Raw genomic sequence first — 12,862 nt, 5'->3', positions numbered from 1 at the left:
TTAGAGTTTTTTAAAAAAGTTTTTTATTTTTTACATTTTAGCGGTAACAGAAGCTTTTAAAAATAATAATAATTAATAAAAATACTGAGCAATAAGTTGATTTCTCTCTGCGATTCCTTGCTGATATCCTCTTCCCTCATGATCATCTTCGCGATTGTTGTTGTGCACTACAGACTCGATATTATCATCAAGTTCATCATAAAGACTGAAAAGAATTGATTAATAAATTTATTAATATTAAATAAAGATTTTTTAAATATGAACTAAGTTTTGGATTAATAAAATTTGAATAGAAATTTAGTCATACGTACCCATGCCTTCTTCAGAAATTGTGCAAAATGGCACAAGCATGGATTATGTTTACAACATTTTCTGGGGAGTAATATAATTTTCTGCTTCTACTGATTGCCCTCCACACATTAGTGAGAAGTCCAATTGTCTGTTCAACAATGCAACGAGTCCTCAAATGCTCCATTGTATATCTTTCAGCTGGCGATCCTACTGCTGCATGGAGATCCGGTGTCAATAGAACTGAAGAGGGAGTGTAACCACTATCCGCTAAAAAAATGATTCATTCATTATTTTGAAAATGTTACAACCTAAATATGAAAATAATTTTTTATGCAAATAAAATTTTAAACTAAACTATACACAAAAAAGACTGAAGTATTTCCATACCTAATGCATAATAGCGATGAGGAAAATTTGCATCCCTACGAAGTCCTTCCATATATTCTTTGGCATCACTAAATTGCCAGACAAATCTATCATTGTTGCTGCCGGGGCAGACACGTATATTCAAGATATTGTAATCAGAGTCTACAATCTACATATTTAAATTGTAAATATTCAAGCTTTGATGTTGAATCAAGATTATATAATTCACAATATTATGTGATCATATATGAAGGATAAAATGTAATACATACCAATTGTTTTGATGAGCCGACACGATAATTAAAAAATGCCTCCTCATTGACTCTATACTTTTGGAAGGAAACTAAGAAACCATCAACTACTCCAATTATACCTGCAATCCTAATAGTTCTTTGAAACTTGTAAAAATTAAAAATAGTTAAAAGAAATATTGAATATATTTGATTTTTAATTGAAAGACTAAATTACCTGTTTGAAATATATTGCCATTGCTCTTCCATTACAGGAAATCGCATGTACTCATTTGCCAAGTGATTGATGGCACCAATCACTCGGTGTATACATGCACTCGCTGTAGACTGGCTTACGGGATGGACGAAATCTTGAGCAAAATCTTTTTGCAGAGCTCTTTCTGCTAAAAATCTCAATGTTATGAGCACTGATAGATATGCTGGAACTGCAGTACTCCTCTCTGGCAATAAATGGTTTTGAATTTGATTGATGAGCCGTATTACAACCTCTGGAGGCATCCTAGAATTTAGTTTTAGTATTTAGTAAATATTTAATGAATAGAATCAGTTGATTGTTAGTGCATAGATATTGTAAATGTTAATGTATTGTAAATTGTAATTTAAAATAATTTAAATTAATACAAAAGTATTGACCTGTAATATCTTATAAAATATTCCGCTGACAAAGTAAAAGGGTTAGAGGCATCTCTGAGCTGACGTCTTTCCATTCGCAGTTGTTGAAATCTATTGCGCCTTTGAATTTCCTCTTCCTCTTCGTCGTTCAAAATTTCCAAAACAACGTCGTCGAACTCATCAGCCATTCTCACTTTTTTCTCTGTACCACTAGTTCTTTTATATTAATATCATAATAACAACAACGTTCACTATTACTTTAGGAGTACTTTTTTCACTAATATTGTATTACTGTATCAGTATAAAAGTATTAGGTTAGAATTTTGTATGTATGTGTGGCGGTTGCTCCACCCGGACTGCTGGCACCATCTCGCGGTCGCCGCAAGCAGCTCCTTCAGCCTCGGGCGATCTACTAGAGAGCGCTGCCCTCCCCCGAGCGTTTCCTGCCGGAGACGAGCAAGCCGCTCGCTCTCTTGGTCACAGGCAACGGCACGCGACACATCGTCCGCCAGTACGACACCGACACACAGCAATCTGTCCGCCACGCGATCTCGAAGTTTGTGATATTAGTCTAGTAATAAAGTCTAATTTGAAAACTATAAGTGAGAAGGTGTTATTCTTTATTGTGCGCGAAACCCTGCACCTCGATTCCTCGCTAAATTGGTGACCCCGACGTGATCGCGGCGGATTTCAGTGGCCACGCGGGCACCCCCACGAACACGAGCTTATCGACAGTGACTCAGTGCGGGCGGTAAGAGAGACAAAAAAAAAAAAAAAAACTCAGTGCGACGGAGACTCCACGCCGAGTTAGCGGTGACAAAAACCGCACGCTTCGCGACAAGACGAAGGAGTTCCGCGAAAACCTCGACTCGGACGACAAAGACGCAGTCGACATGATCGATCCCGGAAACCCGGCCGGCCCCGGCGGCGGCAGCAGCGGAGACATTCCCAATGGCACCGGCACCGGCGAGACAAACCCGGGAGGATCAGGTAATGGCAGCACGACCGGCCCCAGCGCTGATCTCGCTGCGCTACGCCACGTGGCGATTCGAACGCCGCCATTTTGGAAGCATTGTCCCGAGGCCTGGTTTCTCCAACTGGAGAGCATTTTTGGGTGCAACCAAATCCTATCAGACCTGCACCGCTATAACACGCTCATTTCCAGCCTCGACCAGGAGGTCGTCCAGGACATGCTGGACGTTATGCGCACGCCGCCCGATTCAGGCAAATACCTGTACATGAAGACGCGCATTCTCGAGCGCTATGGCCTGACGGCGCAGAAGAGGCTGCAAACGCTCTTCACCGGGTTAGAGCTGGGCACGCGCAAGCCATCACAACTCCTGCGTCACATGCGCGCTCTGGCTGCGGGAAGCATAGACGACGAGGCGCTCCGAGTCCGCTGGCTCGACCTCATGCCGGACAACGTCGCAAAAATGCTGCGCATCCTGCGAAACAGCCCCCTGGACGAGCTCGCAGAGGTAGCCGACGGGATCGTCGAGACTGGGCCAGCCACCTACGCAGTGCACCCGGGCACCAGACAAGCACAGTCACCGGTCCGAGTGCCCGCTCCTGTTCCACCTGTTCCTGCTGCTGCTGCGACGACGTCTGCCGGGACAGCTGACCCTCGCCTTGTCGCCGAGTTCGCTGCCATCCGTATTTCGTTGGCGGAGATCGCTTCCGCAACCACTAGGACCCTCGAAGCAATCCAGAAATTGGGCAACAACCAGCGAGGACAGCATAGCAACAGCCAACAGGGTGGCCGTCAAAGCCGTTCAAGGTCGCGAACTCCAGCAGGGAATCCAAACCACTGCTATTACCACCAACGATTCGGAGCCCAGGCGACGCACTGCAGACAGCCCTGCTCCTTCCAGCCCAACCAGGGAAACTAGGACGGCTGCCTGGAGCTTTGGCGGTCTCCGACAGCCCTACGTGTGCTGAAAACCGCCTACACGTACTCGACAGGACCACGAACACCAGCTTCCTGGTGGACTCCGGCTCGGTGCTGTCGCTCCTGCCCCGTTCGGCAGTGCGAGAGCGCAACCTCGACGTCCAGCCGCTTCGACTAGTGGCGGCAAACGGCACCCCGGTACACACATTCGGCAGGCGCCTGTTGACACTCAACCTCGGTCTCCGCCGTGCCATCCCTTGGCCATTCATCGTGGCGGACGTTCCTGTGGCGATCCTGGGGGCGGACTTCCTTCACCACTCAGGGTTTCTGGTGGACCTCCAGCATCGCCGCCTCATCGACCCGGCCACGATGATCTCCACCCCGGCCGAGATCCGGGCAACTTCCATCCACGGCGTTTCCGTGGTCGCAGGCCCCAGCTCCAGTGGCAGTCCGGACGCATACCAGCGGTTGCTAGCCGAGTTCGCTGATCTAGCCCAGCCACACGAGGGGTGTGCTACGCCCACCGGCTTCGAGGTCAAGCACGAGATCCACACAACGGGGCCACCGGTCCATTCTCGTCCTCGTCCTCTCTACGGCGAGCGTCTCTCAGCTGCGAAGGAGATCTTTAACAAGCTGCTACAGCGAGGCATCATCCGCCCAGGTTCAGGGCAATGGTCCAGCCCCCTTCACATGGTGGCCAAACCGAAGGGAGGATTCCGCGCCACTGGCGATTACCGCAAGCTGAATGCCGAGACCATCCCGGACCGCTACGCTTTGCCGCGGATAGAGGACCTTCTGCAGGACTGTCGGGAGTGCCACGTCTTCTCGGTCATTGACCTGGAGAAGGCGTACTACCAGGTGCCAATGGACCCAAAGGACATCTGCAAAACGGCGGTGACGACACCTTTCGGACTCTTCGAGTTCTGCTCTCTGTCTCTAGGCCTCCGGAATGCTACGCAGACGTTTCAGCGCTTCATGGATAATCTCCTTCGAGACCTTCCATTTACGCGGGCCTACATAGACGACATCATCGTGATGTCCAGGAATCACGAACAGCACCAGGCACATTTGCGAGCACTGTTCGAGCGCCTGCGTCAGGCACGGCTGACCGTCAACATCGACAAGTGCGCCTTTGGTCAGAGCGAGGTGGATTTCCTGGGTTTCACCGTCTCCAACCAGGGCTTCCGACCACCAGCGCGGAAGATCGATGCAATCCGGAGCTTTCCGAGACCAGAGTCGCCCAAAGCTCTACGACGTTTCCTGGGAATGCTGAATTTTTACAGACGCTGCATTCCGCATGCAGCTCAACAGCAGGCCCCACTCAACGAGCTTCTTAGGGGCATCCACAAGGGCAGTCGACAGGTACTGAAGTGGACGCCAGAAGCTGAGACCGCTTTCGAGGTCGCTAAGGCCAGCCTTGCAGGTGCTTCCAGGGCCTCCTACCTCTCTCCCACGGCGCCTCTCTCGCTCTCAACCGACGCCTCCGACATCGCCATTGGGGCTGCTTTGGAGCAGAAGGTTGACGACTGCTGGCAACCTGTAGGCTTCTTCTCCAGGAAGCTGTCACCAACCGAGACCAGGTACAGCACGTACGATCGCGAGCTTCTCGCTGTCTACGAGGCAGTGAAGCACTTCAGTCGCATACTGGAGGGACGTGAGTTCGTCGTCAAGACGGACCACAAACCGCTGGTCTACGCAGCTGCCAAACCAGCGGATAAGGCAACGCCCCGGCAGCAACGACATCTCGACTACGTGCTCCAGTTCAACGCCAGGTTCCAGCACGTCAAAGGCGAGGACAACGTGGTGGCTGACGCGCTTTCGAGGCCATGCTCGACCATCAGCATGCCGTCAACCCTCGAACCGGCCGCCATAGCTGCAGCTCAGAAGGACGACCAGGAGCTCCCACATCTCCTGGAGGCAGGCACGCTCGCTCTCCAACAGCTCGACATCCAAGGTCACAGCGTTTACTGCAACGTCCTGGACAAAGTGGTCCGTCCTTACTTGCCAGCTCAGCTTCGTCGAGTCGCCTTTGACTTGATCCATCGCCCAGCTCATCCCAGTGTGCGAGCCACCGTCCGCATGCTGACTGAGAAGTTCGCCTGGCCTGGTATTCGCAAGGACGTCAACTCCTGGGCGCGCTCCTGCGACTCTTGTCAACGTTCAAAGGTCCAGCGTCACAACCGAGAAGCTCTCGCATCGTTCGAGGTACCTGACAACAGGTTCGAGCATGTGCACATGGACATCATCGTCATGCCACTCGTCGGGAACCTTCGCTACTGCCTCACGATGATCGACCGCTTCTCCAGATGGCCTGTGGTGGTGCCGCTGGCAGACATCAGGGCCGAGACCATCGCCAAGAGTTTCTTCGAGCACTGGATAGCTCATTACGGTGCTCCGATCACCATTACGACTGACCAGGGCACCCAATTCGAGTCCGCCTTGTTCACTTCACTCGCTCGAATTGTTGGCTCTCACAAGATCCATACGACGCCGTACCATCCTAAGGCAAATGGCCTTATCGAGCGGTTCCACCGGACCCTGAAGGCTGCCTTGATGTGTGAGGAATCCTCGCCATGGCCCGACAGGCTGCCCATCACCATGCTGGGTCTCAGATCTTGCCTCAAGGAAGACCTCCAGGCCTCTCCAGCGGAGATGTTATACGGGACGACCCTGCGCATCCCTGGAGAGTTCTTCGTCACCAACAGCGCTCCCGCAGACCCAGGCTCCTTCGCTGGGAAGCTGAGGGAGCTTTTCAACATCATCAGGCCAGTTCCGGCTTCTCATCACGGCAACTACAAGCCTTTCCGGCTGAAGCTCCTGGCTACCTGCACCCACGTCTACCAGCGCGTCGACTCGGTGAGGAAGCCACTGGTCCCGCCGTACGTCGGCCCTTTCAAGGTCGTTCGAAGGATGAGCGAGAAGGTCTACATCATCCTCGTCAACGGTGTGGAGAAGGCTGTCACCACCGACGCTCTCATCCCAGCCCACCAGGACACATCCGACCCGCTGACGCCTCCTAGCTCCACGGCACCAACGGCATCCTCACCAGCGTCCGAGCCGAGCCAGGTCAACCAGGAGTCAGAAGACAACGGGCCGTCCAACAGCGAGGTCCAGTCAGAAGACCTCGTGCCGTCCAACAGCGACACAAGACCTTCTGTTTCAGATCACCCCGTCGTCCAGAAAAGGGTTTCGTTCGCTTCCCAGGGGAAGCTCACTAAGGGGGGAGTACCTGTGGCGGTTGCTCCACCCGGACTGCTGGCACCATCTCGCGGTCGCCGCAAGCAGCTCCTTCAGCCTCGGGCGATCTACTAGAGAGCGCTGCCCTCCCCCGAGCGTTTCCTGCCGGAGACGAGCAAGCCGCTCGCTCTCTTGGTCACAGGCAACGGCACGCGACACATCGTCCGCCAGTACGACACCGACACACAGCAATCTGTCCGCCACGCGATCTCGAAGTTTGTGATATTAGTCTAGTAATAAAGTCTAATTTGAAAACTATAAGTGAGAAGGTGTTATTCTTTATTGTGCGCGAAACCCTGCACCTCGATTCCTCGCTAAATATGTACACACAAGATCACTGCAGACTGTGAAATTTTCGGAGCAACGAAGTTCAGTGCGCTTGCGCCGCATGCTAGTGCAGGTGGTCTCACCAACGGCAACGCTAAGCAGCTGAACTCTCACTCTACACGACTACGCCACACCGTGCTCTCTACAACGTGCTGCTCCGAAATGCTGCTTTTGATCTGCAAAATAATGTTCGCGCAACAAAGTGATACTGAAAATTCGTGGTTTTAAAATAGTGTGTTTAATATTTCCTACAAAACTATAGCGAAGAACTCTGTATCAACCAAAAAAAGTCACTATTCCGCAGTTCTTCAAAAGGGAGAAAACGTCGGCAAATGGCGTTGCGTCGAAGAATGTATGTCTTTATAATATTATTATACAAGTTGTTCGCGATTTTAATTCGTATAAGTGCAGTCGGGTACTGATATAGATTCTTAGACTTTCTACACTAAAGAGACTTGTGATTGTGATGTGATTGCTCTCATATAGTGTATTACTATATATTAACGTACTGTTGTGCTTTTGGAATGTTTCGAAGACATTTTCCCTCCATTCTCGCTGTATTCTCGGATCGCGTCTATCGCATATTTATTAATTCTTGGCTTTCGTCATTATCGGGCTTGGATATTTCGCTTGTGCGCGGTACCGTGCCGTTTTTCTCCAGAAGCTGCCGCTGCGCCTCGGTCCAATTGTTAGTCATTCTCTCACGCACGCGACTTCTGCTTGAACTACTCGAATCTGAATCTTTTGTATACAACGTGCTTGCAACTGCTTTCCCGAGACGCGGTGACATTTTTCTGTGCATTTTTATGATTTTCTTTGCACGCTGTAATTGCTTGCGCGTTAGTACCGGGTTACCGTCTTTGGGTTTGATGATTGGTCTATTAATTTGAGTTTGATCGATTACTTTTGGCGCTCGCTACTGTTATTTTCTTTTCCTTTTTTTATAACTGATTTTATTCGCGGAAGCCAAGCTGTGCAAAACTTTTTTCAGATACTTACAGTAAGATGGCGATGAATGCGCCTACTGCTTGTATGGTGGTTGATCTCGCTGTTGCTCAGTGATCGGCTGCAGCTGTTGCTCTGAGGAAAGCTGCTTGCGCGACAACGGCTGGTCCGCACCAACGGCTGTCTGCCCGTACGTTGGCCCAGGTAGGCTTAGTTGGTCGAGGTCAGCTTAGAGGTTGAAGCAAGTCTCGCTGGCGTTTGCGTGAGGGCACTGTTTTTTCCTGCTCGTGTATTTGGCTGACGACTAGATATTCGATTGAGTCGGCGTCAGTGTATTTTTCTCCTTTGAGCTCCGACATGGTGTCGTGAGCCTCGGCGACCGCAAATTTATTTGCGCAGGATGTTTCCTATTGATCATTTTCTTGCTTGCTGTAGCCATATTTTATTGGCACCGTATTTCTTGGAGATGTATTGGTTCTCCCTCACTCCTGTGTCGATTGATGTTTCTGTCTATGCCGATTGTCGATTTTCGCAATATTTCTTGAAACTCGTTCACAATTCAGCTGCTGCCTTTGGGATACTAGAATGTTACGGATGGGTAGGGTGCTCTCAGAGAGCACAGAGGCATGCGAAAAGAAAAGACCAGGGTGCTGGTAATGTGAGTGTATTATAGCAAGAGGAAAGAGCTCCGTCCAGTTAGTCGGTCGCCGATTATCTGCTCGCCTCGCCATTGTCGCGACACGTCGATGGCGCGTGCGGAAATGCATATCCTGCATTTTCGTGACGCGAGCTCTTAGGCCGCGGTGTTCTTTGCTGATGATGCTCTAGCATCGGCAGCAGCTACCTGTGGAGGTGCCATCGGAGGGCCTAGCGCTTGTCCGTGACAAGTTATATGCGTGTTTGGGCCACCAGCCGCCACCGTAACCGACCAGGAAATCCATTTCAAAAATAAAGTGTTGGAAGAACTTGCTGCAATTTTCGGCATAGAAAAATTCAGCACGACGGCATACCATCCGCAGTCAAATGGGTATAGAGTGGATGCACCATACTCTCACCGAGTACCTGCGTAAATACCTAAAGAAAATCGACAGGTGGGAAGAGTGGACCGCATTATGCCAGCACGCATACAACCGAGCATGAAAGTACTCGCTACTTACTGCAAGAGTTATTCTTTGGGTTTAAGCCACGTACTCCGTCGAGCTTTCTTTGTGTTGGAGATAAATTATCCTACGACGAATGTATAGATAGTATGACGTCGAATTTAACTTTACTCCAAATTACGGCAGCAATGAACCTTGTTCAATCAAAATATTGGTCGAAGCATTAATACGACCGAAAGCTGAACATAAAACATTTCCGAAAAGGTGAATTGGTATTCTTGTTAAAAGCTAGGTCAGTAAGCTTCAATAAACATCCCGAGGAATAGTCGATTATTTTACCGTCCTCTCGCGCCACGCGATACATTGTATCAACATCGTGAGAGAATATATCACTTTGCAATAGAACACAAACGCATGCTTCATTATCCCGTGGTCTTATCGCGTCCTTCCGACGAACCCGGCATCTGGCCGGACAACTCTGCATGCGAAGAAAGCGCGGCGATCCTCGCGCGCCGTGCAGTTGTACACTGAGGCAACCCGGATGCATTTTACGGAGTCGGCATTGTACCGACGGCTAACGTCCGTCGCCAACTCCAGCATCATCGAGGGATAGCCGTGCGAACAATAAAGAGTGAGTAATCCCCCTCGTTGACGCGACAGCATCTTCGAGGCTGTCGCGCTAAAGCTCAGTTGCCCTGTGACAATGTATACACATGGATTAATGAAGATTATTTTAAGATTGGTCCAGATGAAAGGGATGCTGTGAATAACTATTTGTGCAGATATGATCCTTTTTTCAAAGCCATCTGTTTGTGAATATGTAATGACGAACATCGTAATAAAATAATTTTCTTCACGTGAAGAGCACTTACATAAGTTTTTAGGCACTCGCCCCGTATAAAGAGTTTCAAAGAAACGTCTTATACCCAGGGCGAACGCCAATTGGATTTGACCAAAAATGTGTTTTTTTTTTCAATTCTTTCTGAGCTATTTTTTACAAAAAGGTTTTTTCATAAAAGTATTCTGGCTATTTTGTAGAAAATTAAATTCTGAACAAATTCACAGTGTTTAAAAATTCTAAATACCCAATCGAAAAAAGTCTTTCTACTAGCGAAGCCTCATTCTCCAAAAATTGACTTTCCGTCCGTGCGCAGGACCTGATGTTCATAAGAAGTGACCTTATATTACACAACAAACTTGCTCAAAACAACTTTTTTCAGTCAAATTCACTATGTATATTAAATATACTATATTCTACATGATCACCATGTATATGCATCTTTTTAGACATACTTTTGTAGACCAATAAAAGTAGAAACTGACATTTCTTCACTATACCCATACTAAATCCTTGAGAATCTAAACTTTTCACACTTGCTTCTATGAAATACTTGTACAATGACTATATATGTTCAATATACTATATTATAAGCCATCACTGAGCATATGTACGTATATTTTATATTTTATCCCTCCGCATAACCTTAAATCTTAAGAAAATATGAATTGTTTTCACTCTAACGATATTAAACACTTGCACTGTAACTGTATATTATCATACTCATCACCATGTATATATACGCATACTTTTAGTAATTTGTATACAAAGTAACCTTATATTACACTTCATACTTTCTTGAACGAACTTTTTGCACTCAAACTCACTATATATATATTGAATATACCATATTCTACACTACGCCTAGCCTAAATATTTTTAAAAAACCTTATATTACATATCATACTTGCTTGAATCCACTTTTTTCAGTCAAACTCGCTATATATATATTGAATATACTACATTCTACACTACGCCTAGCCTAAATTAAAAAAAAAACCTTATATTACACATACTTGCTCATACTTGCTTGAACTAACTTTTTTCACTTAAACTCTAGACCATGCCTAGACTAAATTTTTAGAATGTTTTTACCCTACTTCCTTTTACCTTTTTTTTGACTAAACCTTCTCTTTCTTCTGTCTTCGTGAATATTGTAATCCTGTTACTTTCTTATCGCTCCTTTTTTTTGTAAAAGCACACGCATCATCACAATATATTATTGTACAGCCCGTATCCTGTAAGCCTGTGAACGGTAGAGGGTTGTCTTTGTCAACCACTACTTTGTCATGTAGTACACAAAATTTGTGCTGCCCTGCTATGGTTGACAGCAGCAAGTCACTTATATTGCTTTTATCACCATGTGTGTATATATATATATATATATATATATATATATATATATATATATATATATATATATATACACATTTAATATTTGCATGTTACTTAAAATCTTGAATTGGTGAATTTTGTATTATAATCTTGCGGTCACTAAACACTTACATATGTGTAGATGTGTAAGTCTAAAACGATAAATCTTTAATCTTGCTTGCTCTGAACGTAACACTATGCCTCATAATCATAAAAATACATGTAAATTATAAAAATATAAATCATAAACTCAATGATATATTGTTACTACTATCACAGAATCGACTTCTTAAACAAATATTGAATAAGACACTTTTACTAAATTGTAATTTATGCATTGGATACATTAATTAAATTGTAACTAGATTATAAATAGCAAATTATAATAATCATAAATAACAATCATTATTGCATTGAAAAATTAATAATAATCATAATAAAAATTAGAGGAATGCCATATTGGATTATATTGTGAGGGGAAGTGTGTAGAGTGATGCGTAAGATTAGGAAGCTGTAGAGAGGGTATTAGAAGGGAAGGAGAGAGGGAGTAGGCGGAAAAAGGAAGAGAAAAGGTCCATCAAAGAAGGGTATAAAAAATTTGCGAATAAACGGGTCAAAGAACTGGGATAGAGGAGTGAGAAAGAAAGACTCAGGGTGGAGAGGTTGAGCTGACGAATACCGAAATAATCCACGGAACGAAACACGGAACAGGAACAGAGGGACAGGGATTTAGAACGCCGCAATCGAGTATAGTGAATTCGATAGAAGATGCGGGAAATTTAAAAAGCGCAGGTATACCGAGAGGAGGAAAAAGGGGAGGAGGTAGAGGGGGAGGAAGAATAGGGAATACTCTGAAACAGAGAAGATTAGAGGACAGCTTAAAAGGCCAAGAGGACATAAGGCTCAAAAGAAAAGAGAGAAGTCCAGAAGATCAAGCCGAAAACAATAAGAAAGAAAGAATTGTAGAAGATCTAGAAGAAAGAAACGCATTTGCAAAAGGAGGAAACGTAAAAAGATCACCATAAGAAAAAGAAAAAATGGGAGAAGAGATAGTTGGGCCGTTAAAGAACACCATGGACATGATCCTACAAAAGGTGGAGGAGATGAGCATGAAAATGGATAAGGAAAAGGAAGAAAGGGAGAAGGTGATTGAGAACTGTGAACAGAAATACCTAGGACTAGAAGAAAAAATGAACAGCTAAATGGAGGAAGGGCTAAAAAAGATAGAAGGAAGACTGAAGAAAGAAGGAGAAGAAATAAAAAGAATTAGAATAGAATGCAAGGAGGCGAGGGAACCGGAGGGCGAAGCAAGAGAGAGGGAGAAGAAAGAGTGGGAGGCGAGATTCGAACGCGAAAGAAAAGAGAGGAAAGAGGAAATCAAGGGGATATTAGGGAAGATAGAAAGTTTGGAAAATAAGGAAGGGAGAGACAGGCGGGGGAGAGAGAGGATAAGGGAAAGGGGATTGAAATGGATAGGGACAAAAAACAGATGGAAGAAATGCAATGGAGGATCGAGGAAGGAGAAAGAGATATGAAAAAGAATAATATTATAATAGCAGGGTGGAAAGAAGAAAAATGGGATAGAAAGATGGTAGAAGACTGGATAAAGAAAAAACTTGAAGTAGAGGTTACG

At 46.2% G+C, this 12,862-nt stretch overlaps 2 protein-coding genes and 1 long non-coding RNA gene across 9 annotated transcripts in view; 1 reads left to right on the top strand and 2 right to left on the bottom strand.

Annotated features, from left to right (window-relative positions):
• The window catches only part of LOC100678923 (G kinase-anchoring protein 1), a 110,142-nt gene that overhangs the window by 2,547 nt on the left and 94,733 nt on the right, over positions 1 to 12,862 (bottom strand). The window lies entirely within an intron of this gene.
• On the bottom strand, positions 7 to 2,251 carry LOC100680507 (putative nuclease HARBI1). Of its 2 annotated transcripts, none has more exons than XM_008210974.3 (6): positions 1,542 to 2,251; positions 1,126 to 1,407; positions 930 to 1,047; positions 679 to 826; positions 312 to 558; positions 7 to 205 (listed from the first exon to the last, which is right to left on the bottom strand). In XM_008210974.3, the coding sequence occupies exons 1-5, from the start codon at positions 1,706 to 1,708 to the stop codon at positions 323 to 325; spliced, it is 951 nt and encodes a 316-aa protein (XP_008209196.1). In that variant the 5' UTR covers positions 1,709 to 2,251; the 3' UTR covers positions 7 to 205; positions 312 to 322. The 2 variants fall into 2 exon arrangements, with proteins under 2 accessions (XP_008209196.1, XP_008209197.1); XM_008210975.4 differs by having other exon boundaries at positions 930 to 1,038; positions 1,542 to 2,248.
• The window catches only part of LOC103317581, a 108,233-nt gene continuing 102,479 nt past the window's right edge, over positions 7,109 to 12,862 (top strand). Inside the window, exon 1 of the long non-coding RNA XR_004227033.2 lies at positions 7,109 to 7,324. This is a non-coding gene — a long non-coding RNA (uncharacterized LOC103317581). The remainder of the gene's footprint in view (positions 7,325 to 12,862) is intronic.

The sequence above is a fragment of the Nasonia vitripennis genome (assembly GCF_009193385.2).
Source record: "Nasonia vitripennis strain AsymCx chromosome 3 unlocalized genomic scaffold, Nvit_psr_1.1 chr3_random0005, whole genome shotgun sequence".
In the NCBI taxonomy this organism is placed as follows: domain Eukaryota; kingdom Metazoa; phylum Arthropoda; class Insecta; order Hymenoptera; family Pteromalidae; genus Nasonia; species Nasonia vitripennis.
Note: the sequence above shows the minus strand (reverse complement) of the source record. Positions and strands in the feature narration are given on the sequence as shown.